General features: G+C 35.9%; 1 protein-coding gene across 1 annotated transcript; it reads left to right on the top strand.

Annotated features, from left to right (window-relative positions):
• Positions 1 to 909: 909 nt before the first annotated feature.
• Tcs3 (Probable tRNA N6-adenosine threonylcarbamoyltransferase Tcs3) lies at positions 910 to 15,656 on the top strand. The gene is made up of 6 exons (XM_089633834.1): positions 910 to 1,083; positions 12,416 to 12,637; positions 13,296 to 13,446; positions 13,541 to 13,647; positions 14,062 to 14,228; positions 15,102 to 15,656. Exons 1-6 carry the CDS (start codon positions 969 to 971, stop codon positions 15,339 to 15,341), a joined length of 1,002 nt encoding a protein of 333 aa, XP_089489960.1. The 5' UTR covers positions 910 to 968; the 3' UTR covers positions 15,342 to 15,656.
• Positions 15,657 to 16,028: the final 372 nt, after the last annotated feature.

Consider the following 16,028-nt stretch of genomic DNA (forward strand, 5'->3'; position numbering starts at 1 on the left):
AATGTAGATATTACAAATTTTACGTTATATGAAACGCTTTTAAATTCGTATAAATTATCATAATATTATGCTTGGTCCACACCGAAGCCAACCTTCCAACTTCAAACGTTTGGACGATCGTGTGGAGGGGAAGTTCGTGCGTTGGAAGTTCGGGTTGGAAGGTTGGTGTTTGAGTTGGCCGGGGATCGCCTTCGAGGCGATCGCTACGGCCAACTCTATGGCAACCCGCACGAACCGACACATCTCTGCGAACGGCAGGCAATCATAACAAAAGTGACATTTGCGTATAAGTGACGTTTACGTATTATCTTTTTCGCGCCAATCCGTTAACACATAATGGCAGAGTGGAGTAACGATTTAATATTGTCGGACTCGGATTCGTTCAAACGTTCGGAGTTGGAGGGTTGGCAGCAGTTTCTCTAGGTGGCCACCACACGATCGGCCAACCTTCCAACTCCGAACTAAGTTCGGAGTTGGAAGGTTGGCGTTGGTGTGGAAGAACCATTATGTTACTATCTGCAAGTAAACAATAAACATCATTTCCAGTATAAAAACACTGGTGTAGCCCATTTTTTTCAAATGCAGTACTTGCCTAATAAAATGTTGCCATACCAATGTACCATGCTTTGTCTATGTGCCCCCACCCCGACAAAAATCTACCTCTGTACAGTTGATTTATGCGAGAGTGGTTTATTTATGATTTATGCCCTGTACCATGGAGAGTGGTATATTTATGGGTTTATTTATGGTACCATGTCTGTACCCATCTGTACCACTCTGTACGCAGCTCTCTTAATCACTGAATTCTTTTGATGTTTCGATCATGGAAATGTTTCGATCCTGCCCATCACTAAAATAAACCACTCACTATGATGAGCAATATCCAAATATCTATGCATGTCACTTGTCAGAGTCAGAATCAAAAACCGGCATTTGAAAGTTACTAACTTTAGATAAGGGTTTTCAGGATGGTTATTTCCATTGGTTTCGAAGGTAGCGCCAATAAACTTGGAATAGGCATAGTGAAAGACGGCAAGGTACTCTCCAATTGCCGCTGTACCTACATCACGCCTCCTGGGGAAGGTAAATCGTACATCGAGCATTACTAAACTTACCGCAAAATATTGTAATTTTTGAATAGCCAAGCTCTTTGAACCTTTCTCTTCCCAATTTCCTTCCCCTCCCCCAATTCCTTGTGTCATAGTGCCACTAACTGGCGGGTTGGCGAGTCTTGCCCGGTGAAAATATAATAAAAAAATACTTTCGTGTTAATCTAGAGCCACTTCTCTGCAAGTTCGAAATATAATAATAAACCTTACCTAATATACCATGTATAACACAATCTAATAACTAAGAAAAATAAATTATTTGATTTGGTTACAAATTGTAAAGTGCATGATGAGAGTTAGGTAAACTTCTAGAATTCCGTTGAATGCAAAGGCTCTTTAAAAAACAATAGTTGATTTCAACTTAAATATCTAACGGAGACAACTATTTAAGTCGGGGTTGAAGTAAACTTGCACAAAACAGTATTTATTAAGATTCAAACTTAACTTTGATTGAGAAAAAATTGAACTTTAATGCATCTTTTACTATCTCCCACTACATAAATAGTTATTTCACATATTTAAACCATGTGCTATTTTTAATTTTTTTGCATATTAAGTGTGCAGCGGACTTCAATAAGTTTATCCGAAGTTATTCCTGATAAACAACAGTTTTCGTGATTAATTATTATCTTCAGATTAACAAATTATTGACACCGATTATATTAAATGGCTGTAGAATCTGTCAAATACACAAAATTTATTCACTGGTTTCTAGCCGAATGGACAAATGTGTCGGGCTCCCACCCCGGCATTGTAGGTTTAATCCTCTATTATCTAAGTCCTCCATCATTCCACAAGCAATATTTTCTGCCTATAATGATGGAAGTAGGTGGAATTAAAATATTTTCACTTTTATTTGTAACCTGGGAATGTTTCTCTTTCTTTAAAAAAATGTTATAAAGTCGTTAGTCGCTTCTCTGTTTAGTCTGGAAAAAAACTAATAATGAAATTTCCTTAAGCGTGTTATTGACGGTGCGTAGTGAAGCCCTGTTTGAACCCAACCGTTTTGCATTTAGTCTGTCTGTAAATTTGCTTGTGCATTCTGTTTTAGAAAATCTGCTGCATCCACTTTATTATTTAAGCTAGCCTTACTTTGACTAGGAGAACTATCTTTCAGTACATATTCTTTTTACAAATGTGAAATTGTCATGTTTATTTGGGCTCTCTTATTCGCAGTGTTTCAATATTATGATACCCACCTGCCTGAAGAAAGTTTGAGAATAAAGGGGGTGACAGATTACACTGTAAGTTCAAAGCGTTTTATATAACTCCATATTGCTCGCCATACAATCCCATATACACCTGTCACACCTAAAAAGATGATGTGTTGATAAGTGTTGGCGTTGCGATGATATGCGCTGTGATCTGCTAGCCAGGCGACATTTGAAAATTATGCGACAGGTCGAGGTGGTCAGAACAATTTACGGAGTATCATCTGTCAAAGTGACAGATCTCATACAAATAAATGATATTCCGCTGCAGTTCCCCAATTGATCTGAACCCCTCTCCTGAAGAAGATTATAGCGTAGTGTCACCCCAACATATAATACGTTTATGCCACGCCCAAATTATGCACGCATAATATAGCGTAGTGTGTCTTAAGGCTTTTGATTTATACAGTGACATTTCTTTGTACAAATTGTGCAATTCCATAGACATTCGAATTGATGATAGGCCAACCTATCAGGGAAAGAGGAACAAATCAAGTTGCACGGATTAGGGAGGTAGCTTGACCGTCTCCCTTTTTATAATTTGTTAATAAATGAATCTGATGGCATTCAGGCAACTCATAATGTAATAATCACTATTTAGTCTACGAAAATTAAATCTGTCTAAAATTACTAGTCGTTTTTACAATGTCGCACAAATTATATGTTTCCAAATTCAATATTTTCTTACACTATTTAGTTAGACACTTTGCGTTATAATTTACCCATTGCACCTCCAGGCGGTCAACTTACGACTGATGTTGTAGTTTATTCAAAGCCCTCTTGAACCTCTTGGTGCCAAAAGTATGGTCACTTTGTGTGGTTTCAGCTCATCGAAATGATTCCCAGATTTTATGTTAGTTTGGATGTCTATGTATAATTCCTTACTTGAAATAAATTTTAAAACATGTAGAGGCGAGCACCATCACTAAGGTACAGAAGCTAGTTTCTAAATACCGCCCAATAAAACCGTTTATTAGTCCTGGATTGGTGAAATCTGTGCGTGAAAAACAATGTTTATTTATTCTTTGTAAAAAAAATCCTTTCAATTATATATTAAAAAATACCTTTGTCAAATATCGAAATATGCTTACAAATTTAATAAGGAATACTAAAGAACAATATTATAAAATAAAAATGTCACAAGTAGAATATGATAAAAAAAAAATGTGGTCAACAATTAATGAAATTATTGATAAGAAACGGAAAGGGTCGGAAATACACAGACTGACGTACAACGGTAATTCTATAGACGTAAAAGATGAGCAGACTCAATGTGCGAACTTATTTAATAATTTTTTTGTAAATGTTGGAAAAAATTTAGCACAGCAAATTAATCCTTTAGCTGCTAGCAAAACCACTGAGGCTTTTGAGAGAAATTCAATAGATACAAATAAAATGCAACTTCTTGGACTCACATCGGAACCGGAAATTGTAAATATAATTAGTTCACTGAGAGGTGGCTCAGCGCCGAGATACGATGGAATAACAGTAGAAACCATAAAAAATCTTAAAGATTTTATAAAAATACCTATCGTGCATATCATTAATTTAAGCTTTTCAGTTGGAAGATTTCCAAATAATTACAAAAAAACTGTTATTAGTCCGATTTTTAAATCTGGAAACCCAGAGGAAATGACTTAACTACCGGCCTATATCTTTGACATCTAACATTTCTAAAATAATTGAAAAAATAGTGAAAAAGAGACTATTCCTATTTCTAGAAGAAAAAAAAATTCTGCATTCTAACCAATATGGATTTAGACCTAATCTAGGAACTCATGATGTAATTGCAAAATTGACTTCTCTAGTTATGGGGAACTTGGATAGACGTCGGAAGTGTCTGGGAATATTTATCGAACTAAAAAAGGGTTTTGATAGTGTGTCGCATTCTAGGCTGATCGCTAAGCTAGAGAAAATTGAACTGGAAGACAAAGCTTTATCTTGGTTCCAGAGTTACTTAAAAAATAGAGAACAATACGTTAAACTAAATAATTTACTAAGTGAACCCTTGTCTTCTGAATATGGAATTCCACAAGGCACAGTAATTGGGCCTATACTTTTCCTTATATATGTCAATGACATGTTCACTCTCCCTCTTAACCTTTCCTCATCTGTGGTGTGTATTTACTACACATTGCTTCTAATAACTTTAATAACTCTATAAATATAATAAATTCTGGGTTCAGATTTTAGGTATTCCTCCGTTATACATTTATGCACTGAATTAAAAAATATATATTTTTTTTTTTTTTAATTCCTTTATTTTTCCCAATTTTTACATTAATTACATACAATATTATATAAATCAATAAGAATAATGGGAACCCACTAAGGCGCAGCCTGTGCGTGGGTAATATATTTAAGTTATTATTTTATTGTACCTAGAAATAAACAAATTGTGGGCATATAAAATAAAAACAAGATTACATTTTGTATAAGCGTTTTGTATAAAAAGTGTTTATAATAGTGTATAGTGAAGTTATAAGTGTTTATTGTAATATATGTAATATATGGTGAATATTTTATGAGAAACATAAATTGATAAAAATTAAATAAAAAAAAGTTTCAACTGCTGTGTCAAAAAGCCATAATTTTAATTCTTTTAAATATTGAGGAAGTTTAGTTATCACTTGAATATTTTTCGGTAAAAGATTGAAAGTACGAGGTCCAATGAAACTGCAGTGTGTTTGCATTTGTTTTGTGTTCGTTTGGGGAGTATAAAATACATTATTATTTCTAATGTTGGTTCTGTTTTCATTTATTTCGAATTTATTTTTGTTTTTAAAGATGTATTTCATAGTTTGCAAAATAAATAGTTTACGGAGACAGAATAGTTTAGATTCTTTGTATAACTCACCCGTTGAAAATGTTCTTTTCCGACTATACATAACTTTGATGATATAATTTTGAATTATTTGTAAAGGTTTGATATGTGCATTAAGCGCACCGCCCCATCCTATTATTCCGTATATGAGTGAAGATTGCACCAAAGAAAAATAAATAATTTTCAGTTTTTCAACATTGAGCACTTCTTTTAGTCTGTAAAATGTGTATGTAAGATATCTTAATTTATATATTATATAATAATATATTACATAGTTTTCAAATTCAATTAAAAATCAGAGTTTTTTGTTAAAAATCGGGAACAAATACACCAATACAATCAACCGTGTGATACTAAATACGCGAAGAGTGTGCGAGGAAATGACACGCTATTGATGTCCCGCTTTAATTCGCCATGCGGGAATATGAGACATCCACACTTCTGCAGTTGTAGTTTTTGATTTAGACCATCGATACCTACGACCGCACAGCTGTGTTTGTGCCAGCTGCGCCACTAGCCAGTTGGCCGCGAACCGTCGTTAGATGTGGACCCCTCGCACGTTTCTTTAGCATATGCCGATGGTTTTTTCATGTTTTCAGCAATTAAATTACAATTATTATCACTTTTGATATAAAATATAATAAAAATAATCGATTAGCTATGAATATTCATATTTTTCCGATATTAAATCGCTTATTTTGAGATGTGTATTGACTACACAGCACCGTAACGCGTGTATTTTTTTAGCACAGTAAGGGAAAGGTTAATGGAAGTGTCATCTCATATGCGGATGACACAGTCATCATAATCGAAGGAATAACATGGACAGAAGTGAATATAGCTGCGAATGCTGACATTAACATATTGAAGGAATGGTTTGATGATAACTTACTTAGTCTTATTGTAGAAAAAACATCATATATACCTTTTTATCTTAATGATCCTGTCACAGATTCCAATATTAGCGTGATAGTGCACAGTCGTTCGTGTAAAGGAGGAGAATGTAATGATAATAATTGTAAAATCCTGAAGAAAACCCCAGATGTCAAATATCTAGGGATCACTATAGAAAGTAACATGAAATTTAAGAAACATATCGAAAACTATGTAAAAAGAATTAGAAAATTTACTTACATTTTTATACAATTAAGAAATATCCTAAATCTTTCAAATATTAAAATGGTTTACTTTGCTCTTGTACAGTCAGTGTTGCAGTACGGAATAATCGCATGGGGAGCAGTGGCGGCCGGTGGTCAAAATATGTCGCGGTTCACCGGATTACAACATTAAGTCAGAAAATAAATTAAATAAAGGTACATACCTATTTATAAAGAAGTTCTATTCTCCGCTCCTTTTGTTTAGCGAAGACCTCTATGACTCTCGTGTTGAAATCAGGCATAGACTGAATAAACCTTTTTTCAATGCTTAACACTGATAGAGCGTTCAGTCTGTCCTGGCTAAACGTGTTTCTTAAAAGGGATTTTATTCTTTTTAACGTTGAGAAACATCTTTCGCTTTCAACTGAAGTTATTGGAATGGTGCACACAAGTTTTAGTAACTTCACAGTCTCGGAAAAGTCTTCTAATAAACAAGTACTATAAAAAAGTTGTAAAATTGATAAAGCTCCGTCAGCTTTTGAAAAATCGTCGCGGGCGTAAATTGCACAAGGTTCACCTTTTAACTGAATTTTATTTAGGAAGTCATATGTTTTAAGAGTCACATTGAAATCATGTTCTGGGAAATTTGACCTGTACACGGTGAATTTTTCGCAATCGAGTAATGTTGCTGCAGAAAGATGTTTACTGAATTCAAAGCGTTGTTTCATTTCGGACAGAATTGTATCGCAGACCTCTTTACAAATAATTGATTTGGCGGTTTTTAGTCGTTTAGTAGGTGGCTCAGGAAAATTGTCTGTAGAATTGCGTACATTTTGAACAGATTTTTCAAACTCATTGAGGTTATTTCGGATTATAACGGGATCTAAGTTTTTTAACTGCAATTGTCGGAATAAAATATCACAATGCGGCATAATTTTTTGGAAAAAATTCAACCAATAAATAAATGTTTCATCTTTGAGGTATCGTAAGAGCATATCAGCTTGATTGATGGTATTGCTGTCATTGTCGGATTCCAAAATCGTCTCCATGCACTCAATTAGGGATTCGCGATTGGTACCAACGGTTTTAATTGTCCTTATATTAAAATTCCACCTCGTCTGAGAAACTGAGGGAATTTTGCGTTTCACTATTTCATTTAAAATATCTGTTCGTTTCGACGACCGCGAAAAAAACTTGGGGAATGTGTGCAAATTCGAAAAAAACATTTTCACTTCTTTACTTTGGGACACACTTTTTTCTACAATTAAATTTAGTTGATGGGCGTAGCAGTGGATGTAATGCGCATACGGAAACACATTTTGAATTTTGGCCTTAACCCCGCCAATTTTCCCACTCATTACAGAAGCACCGTCGTAGCACTGAGCAATGAATTGCTTCGGAGATATATTTAAAATGCCAAGTTCTTGAAACAGCGAATCTGATAATCCAACGGCACAGTGGGATTTTGGTGTTAAATACTTCCAAAACCGTTCGCAGATTTCGCCATTCCGTTCGTAACGAATGATCATTACCATTTGCATAACTGTGGATACATCAGTCGTTTCATCCGCTTGAATCGCTACAAATTCACACTTTGAAATTTGTGATTTTACTTCGCTGTGATACACTTCCAAAATTGCATCTAATATTTCATTTTGTATTGTCTTTGAAGTACCCTTGAATATAGAGTCTGATTCCATATGCTGCTTCATTGCCATATCAAGTTCGACCACAAAATCAATTAAACCATGATACACTCCGGGATTAACCGAGTCTCTTTTTTCGTCATGTCCACGCATAGCTAATTCAAATGCACCACAAAATTTTACGCAATCAATAAGTTTGGACAGGATGTATCGATTTTTATTAACTAGCTCATTATGGTGTTTAACTTGGGCACGGTAGCCTGAATCCAATTGCATTCTGATGTCAACTTTTCCTAAAACCTTTAAGCTTAAAATTTTTTGCCAATGTAAATGACAAGAATTATGTTTTTTGATTTTTTCAGAAAGGTGAGTTAAATCAGTAACACCGCTAATTGTCCAAACTGAATCAACATCGTAAATTAAACACGGAAAACAAAATAAACTATTCAATTGATCACATCCACAGAGCCAAGAAGCTTTGTTATACATTGTTTTGTTAAATGATCGAGTAAACTTCTTCGATCCAGATTTGCACTCTTGTTTTATTATCAGTTCAGGTTTAGGTGGACCGGCATTTTTTATTATCACTTTGTTTTCAAAACTCGACCTATTGTTCTTAATATATTCCACATTCAAACTCATTCTTAATTTATACGTTGAACAAACACAAAAGTAAACATATATTGGTATAACCTGCAATTGATATGCCTTATTAATAAAGTTGATATACAAGATCGATATAACCTGCAACTTCAAAACTTTCGCAGAGTAAGAAAAGTTTTAAATTCAACAGACAGTGTCCGGCAAAGGCGACGGCTGACTGAACTGATAATAAGTAATCTGACCATCATTCATATCTTAATGACAAATTTTATCTTAAATGCTTGTATCGAAGAAGCGAAACATTCGCTGAAAATAGCAGATGGTTAATTGAAACCACGATATCGACAATAACATCAAACATACGCGTTTTAGTTTAACTTTCTACTGAATAAACCGTTCCTTCTGATGTGGTGGTAAAACCCCGAACGTCGTTCATGATATGGTATTATTTGCAAAGAATAGTATGAACTGGTATGTACCCACGCTTTCGACTGTTCCACAGAATATGCGACAAAGCAGTTAAATTTTGGATCGCAATCGAAAACGAACTGCTACGAACATAGGCACAAGTCGGTCTGCAAGTTGCGCGCTAAGTAGGTACCTTTTGAATGAGATATTATAACCGAACCGAGTTTCGTATTGTGATTAGCCATGTCGGAAATATTGTTGGTTGTTCGGCGCTCGGGAGCACATATTAGCTGGCCGCCACTGATGGGGAGGTATCTATAAGAATAATCTGTATTCGATAGTAACAACACAAAAAAATGATAATCAAAGTTATTATTAAAAAACCAAGAATTTTTCCAACCAACGAACTTTTTGAAAAATTTAATGTCCTACCGATTTCAAAACTATTTCAAAGAAATGCTATTTTAAAAGTTTTTAAAGATTCTGAAAGGTCCTCAGCGCGAAGTATAAGACCTAGAACATCTGGGAACATGTATGTACCTAGATGCAACACGACAGCTGCACAACACCATTATGAATATATAGGCCCAAAGTTATTTAACGATTTACCGGATACAATAAAAAGTGAGAAAAATTATTTTAAATTTAAAAAAAAACTTTCGTTGTGTTTTTACAGAGAAGATTGACTTACTTTTATCGACGATTTTCAGATATATTCTGTTGCTTATATTTTTGTTGATTTTTCGTTGATTTTTGTTGATATCCTGTTTCTATAATTATATGTAATTTTCTTATTGTACAATATTTTGTAGTATTTTACAGTATTTTTGAAAATATTCTTTTTCCATTTTTGTAACTATACATATTATTATCTCTATATATATATATAAGCACAGACTAGCTCCCCAGTTTGACCCGAGAATATTTCTCTACAAATTGGGTAGACAAAAAAAAGTGATGTCTGATATGAAATGTAATATATTTTTATCTCTTGTGAATATTTACTTTTTTCTAAATAAATAAAAATAAATAAAAAATAAAAAAATGTTACATAAAATAATATATGAGTCGTGTAATTTCTATACCCGCTATATCAACTTTCATTGATTTGGAGAAAACCGCAAAAAACTGTCACATCTCTAGCGTACATAAGTAAATGCATTAAAATTTTTTATATAATGAATTGGAGTAATAAAATTTCGAAAAGCATTTATTTTTCTATATATGTCTAGCAATAATTAAGTAATTTCGATAAATAAAATGGATATAGCGGATTTTGATACTCACTTCGTGATTTTGAAAGTCAACTGAGGCGACATGGCGGGTTTAGAAACTCACGCGTAGATCATTTTGACACTGGAGCGTGGCGTCAGAGTGGCGGCCATATTGTATTTTGGCAAAATAACTGCTTGTGATTCGTTGAATCCGATATAGCGGGTTTTGATAGTGACTTTCTGTATGATATAGCGGATTTGGTTTCTCACTCGCAGTTTTAACATGGTTTTTGGTAATGATAAGGAGGGTTTTGAAACTCAATTTTAGGCTCCTCTTGTTGCTCGCAAAAATGTGAACAAGATGTCATACTCAGATCATTTTGTCAAAAAATCGGATATAGCGGGTATAGAAATTATAGGATTCATATATGGATTATAATTAAGTAGGTAGGTAATTAAGTACCCACTTACAAATTTTATGATTTCAGAGGAAATTTTGGATTTGATTTATTATATAATAAGGCCGTTTGTACAATAGACTCGAGTTTTGTGCGCGTAGCATATGTGTCGCTTGTGAGTACCCGCCATACTATTTTGCTAGTGTTCGTACACGATGCAACATGTCGACTACGGGTTTGATATCAGTTGCACACTACTGATATTTCGTTGTATGGGTGATGGTGGGCAGAGACGAATAAAGGAGGTGGTTGGTATCACAGTCACTATTGACTACACTGACTACAGTGTGGTAGTGGTTTGTTGCTGATGATGCTCAACACTTTAGTGGAGATGGTCGGTGGCGAATCCTCCAGGCCAACTGCTCGACACCGTAGAAGCAGAGTGGTGGAGTGTTGTAACGGTGAAGTAATCAGTGGCTCGACGCGCTGCCTGCAGAGATCAGACTGATTGGTGATGTTCAATCACTGGTGGTGAAGACCACAGGTCTTCCTGATGCTCCAGTAAGATGAAAGCCGAAGATGCGATGGACCTCGCCAACCGCGGTTGCGAGCGCGGTGGGTTGAGGCGCAAGCCGGCGAGGTGTTGTCGGTCTAGGCGTAGCTGTGAGTACCCGGGGTATACTGAATTCCAAGACTGAGCTGTAGTGCTGCACAGCTGCGCTTATATAGAACCGTGAGCGTCTTGTAAAGCCAGGAATGTTCCAGCAGTCGCAAGTAGACTGGTGTGCCTTCGATGCGTGTCTAGAAGTTTCTTTGTGTAATGCGCGCTGCTCATACTGAAATCCTCGAACTTTCTAGTAGCATGCCGCTACAGTTTTATGGGTGAACAATATTATTGTCTTAGTCACTTGATATCGTATTAATTCAATGACTGCAATTGAAAAAAATATAGTAGAATTCGGGTAGCGCCGTGTACGGAAACCAGCTTTGAAGGGTAGCATATCGGTAGGATACTGTGGTTGCGTCACAGTCACGCAGCTTGTAAGTATCTCTATGTATGGAGGGTCCAAGAGTAAATTAAAAACATACTTTTTTGGACGCGAGATCTACACACAAATACAAGTAAATAATATATAAATACGGGAGAAATTCATATATCGTCAGTTTATTCATAACCCGCGATTTCTTGATTGCCGATACAAAATTTTCACCTTTCACCAACTGATTCTTGTTTCGTAATAACTTGCTTGTTTTTTAAAATTATGTATTTGTAAATTTTACTGTCTTACCAGATAATGTTTTTATATATTTATAAAAATAGTATAAAATATACCGTAAGTAGTTTCCTAGAATAGCTAGTTATATATTATATTTCCCACCAAGGAAAACATTTATTTAATAAATTACCAGAAGAAATTAGAATCATTAATGATAAAAAACAAATATTGAACCATATAAAAAATATTTTAGGGAAATTGTTAACAAAAAAACTGATTCCCCTAGTTTCACTTGAAATTTTTTTTACTTTGTAACCTAGTTATATTATTTTTGTACACTCCTCTTCCCTCCACAAGCAAATGCTTTTAATGGAAGTGTAGTATAAATTAAAACAGTATGACTTGTAAACATTGTATATTTATTGTAAAAAACATAAATAATAATAATATTCAGAGAAATAATTTTTTTTTTTAAATATACTAAGGGTATGTTAGCACACAAGTAGCATCGTGGGCTCCCGTAACCCATATCAAAATTCTTTCTCATTCTATTCTATATTCCTACTTTCTCACTGAGATTGCACAGGAGGATAAACAGCACGCTCACATAAGTACAAAGTATATTTATGACGGTCGGTTTCGTTTACCACGCAACTTAAGTGTTAAAAATAATGAATTTCGATAATAGGTTTTCTGCCCCGTGAGACTGCAGAGCATCACAGAAAAAATGTGTTGAAGATATTGAAGGATGCCCTGGAGCAGTCTGGCGTCCGGCCGGCAGATATTGACGTGGTTTGCTACACTAAGGGGCCCGGGATGGGGGCGCCACTGGTCACTGTCTCTGTGGTAGCCAAGACAGTGGCTCAACTCTGGAACAAGCCAATCCTCGGGGTCAACCACTGCATCGGCCGTATCCTTTTTTAGATATTTAAATTTAAGAACTGATTATTTTTTTTAAAAAGAACCTCGTAGTGTTTGTATTGAAAAATTCATCTGGTTCCCAACCAGGCGTCATGGGTTCAATTCCTTTGCTAGCTAAATTCTCCATCAAGCACAAGCAGCATCTTCCTCTTATAATGATGCTAATAGGAGGAATTAAAATATTGACAGGTTATTCGTAACCCGCGATTGTTTGTCTTTCTTTTCCTTGTCGGTGCTGTCAACAGTACAACAATAATAAAATTTTAAAGCATATTTCATCACCTTTCAAAAACAGTTTTAGTTTTTGGATAAATTCAGTATTATTCCATTTATTTGGATTTTATTGCAAAGCGGAAATACTCCGACTTTCTGCCAGAGACCTGAGGGGTTAAATCTTATTCCATGCAGTCAACCTCTTCCTCGGCCTCCTCCAAAAATCTCCAGTCCTCAGGCCTTCCCATCCTACCTAAATCTTCTTCCATGCATTCAGTCCACCTCCTGCTCAGCCTGCCTCTGGGTCGCTTCCACCGGGGCAACCACTTATGGTCTTATAAGATTATGTAGGTTCTTCTTCAGGACCTACAGAATCTTGCAGTGGTTTCCTGCTAAATGAAAGTACATAGTTGTTCTCCTTAAGTCTAGTACAGATATTGAAATGGGAAGATTGATAACAAAAGCGCAAAATCCTACCGTGCTTTACGTCAGCGGAGGAAATACCCAAGTGATCGCGTATTCCAGGCAACGGTACCGGATATTTGGTGAAACCATTGATATTGCTGTTGGGAACTGTTTGGATAGGTAGGCCACAATTGCACCGTTGAATACAGAATGTCATGCATTTTATTGATCTCTGTTTCGAGGAGAATAAATATAAGTTAAAAGTTTTATTTAGGTTTGCAAGAGTCCTCAAGCTCTCCAATGATCCCAGTCCGGGGTACAACATAGAGCAAGCTGCCAAATTAGGAAAGAAATACATTCCTCTGCCATATGTTGTAAAAGGTAATACGCTTCATCACATTTTCATACATTATATATTAGCTGGAGCGGTCGGTCATTTAGTCTTTTTTAAAGCAGCTTTCTTAGGTTACTTTATTATGAAACTGATCAAATATAGACTACTCTGTATTATTACAGTCACAGTTTCTCCCTGATGGTTGATTAATAAAATATTATGAAGTTCTGCTAGTTTACATGTGCTTTTACATTTCATAATATATTATGTTTCATTGAGACAAATGTTTCGTACCAGAGGGAAGAATATCAAAGCATGTTGTAATTATGGACAACAGCTATTAGCCAATACTGTAAATAATCATGGTTTTCAAATTATGACTGTGGATAATACAATGTAGACTGCTGCTTTTGTTAGGCAAGAAACTAATTTTTGGTTGTATTTATTATTGTTTTCAACAGGAATGGATGTTAGCTTTTCTGGTATCCTGTCCTTCATTGAAGAAAAGGCATCACAGATTGGCAAAGAGTTCACAGCTGAAGATTTGTGCTTTTCCTTACAAGAAACTATATTTGCAATGCTTGTGGAGACAACTGAGAGAGCAATGGCGCATTGCGGTTCCTCTGAGGTATTGTTTAAACAATAATTTGGAATTAATTAAATTTTATCATTCACCAACAATTAAATTAACTATTTTTTTAATATTAACTCCACACAGGAGGCCCTAAGAAAAATAATTTAATTCGGGGCCTATGTCATCTTTGGGAATGCTGTATGGAGGGTCTTTTTGAGGGGAAGGAAAAAGGTATGAGGGATGGGTAGGAATCTAGGGATCAGCGTGTCCAGGAGTAACAGGCAAATGATCTATTCCTCGCGCTGCGGTGTAAGGCTATGGGAGACCAGTTGGAGAGGTCAAAGGTCTCCCCAAATCAGCCTCACCCAATCCGGCACGCCACGCAGCTGGTGCACCCTGAATACACCTCACCCGATGAACCCGAGCACCCCTCCTAAATCGTCATAGCAAACCTCTTGGGGTGACCTACGGCAGAAGTGTTGGTTATCCAATAAATAGTTCCCGGGGCGACGGTACCCAAACCCACCCTTCAGAAGGTACTAATCCGCTATCGCAAAAACCGGGCAAGTGTCTTAAATTAGTGTAAGTGGCGGATATTGCATACATACAAAATATGTTCAAAATGAAGACAGGTGTTTCGTAATAGCAAACAAACACCGCTGTTAATCTTTCGTAAAATATCCATTTTTCGGTAAGCTAAGGTGTCTCCATTTGTAAACTTATTCTAATACAATATGTGGTAGAAAGAAACAAAAACAGATGCAACAGTTTCTAGAATATACTTCTGACTAACCGAAAACAATAATAATGAACCTGGTGGTAAAATCGTCAGATAACCCAATCCGTCAGACTGCGGCTCTTTTCTCTAGAAGTCTGCTGATCCCTGCTCAGGGGTATAACATCTCATAATCCAATTTTTGTTTTCAGGTTTTGATTGTAGGCGGGGTGGGTTGCAACGAACACCTGCAGGAGATGATGGGCGCCATGTGCCGGGAGCGGGGCGCCACGCTCTTCGCCACCGACGAGCGGTTCTGCATCGACAACGGTGTGATGATAGCACACGCCGGCGCCGAGGCCTTCGCCAGCGGGTCTAAGATGCGCTGGACCAACGCCACGTGCACACAGCGCTACCGAACGGACGAGGTGTTCGTCACTTGGAGAGATTAAGGTTGGGGTGTTTCACACAAATTAAAATTTTCTTCAAATTAATTAGAGAGTTTTTTTTTTTACATTTGAAAGGTCCCTGTTATTCTAGGTTCGTTTCAGATCTATCAAATTGTGATCAACTGACAAGCATAGACTGTTGTGCTTTTCTGCTGATCACAATTTGTTCAAAAGTTGAAATAAACCTAGAATCGACGTTTAACCTATTAAATGTCCAAAAAACAAAATGGTGCCGGTTGGCCATTTGATGACGATGTTACGTTTGAATTTCTGTGAAACAACTGGATCCTAACATTTGCACGTTATTAATAAATTTATTTTTACTCAATACTGTTCTTTGTACTTTAAATTATTGACCTTCCCATTTCCAACAATTAAAAAAAAAATCCTTTTGATCCCCAATCCAAACGAACCGGTTAGTGGCTGAGTTGGAAAATGCATCTGGTTCCCACCCAAGCGTTGTGAGTTTAATTCTCTAGCTAAGTCGTCAACCATTGTTGCAGAAGCAACATTTTCCACTTATAAAGACAATACTAGGTGGAATTCAAATATTGTCAAGTTAATCGTAATTAAGGACGGTTTGTCTTTCCTTTAAATAAAATAATGTTATAATATCATTTGTCGCTACCCTGTTTAGGTCAGAAAAAAGGCAATAATGAAAATTCCTTAATTGTATTGTAAATAATAGAT

Source organism: Hesperophylax consimilis, chromosome 7 (assembly GCF_061612785.1).
Source record: "Hesperophylax consimilis isolate HC1 chromosome 7, BYU_Hcon_1.0, whole genome shotgun sequence".
In the NCBI taxonomy this organism is placed as follows: domain Eukaryota; kingdom Metazoa; phylum Arthropoda; class Insecta; order Trichoptera; family Limnephilidae; genus Hesperophylax; species Hesperophylax consimilis.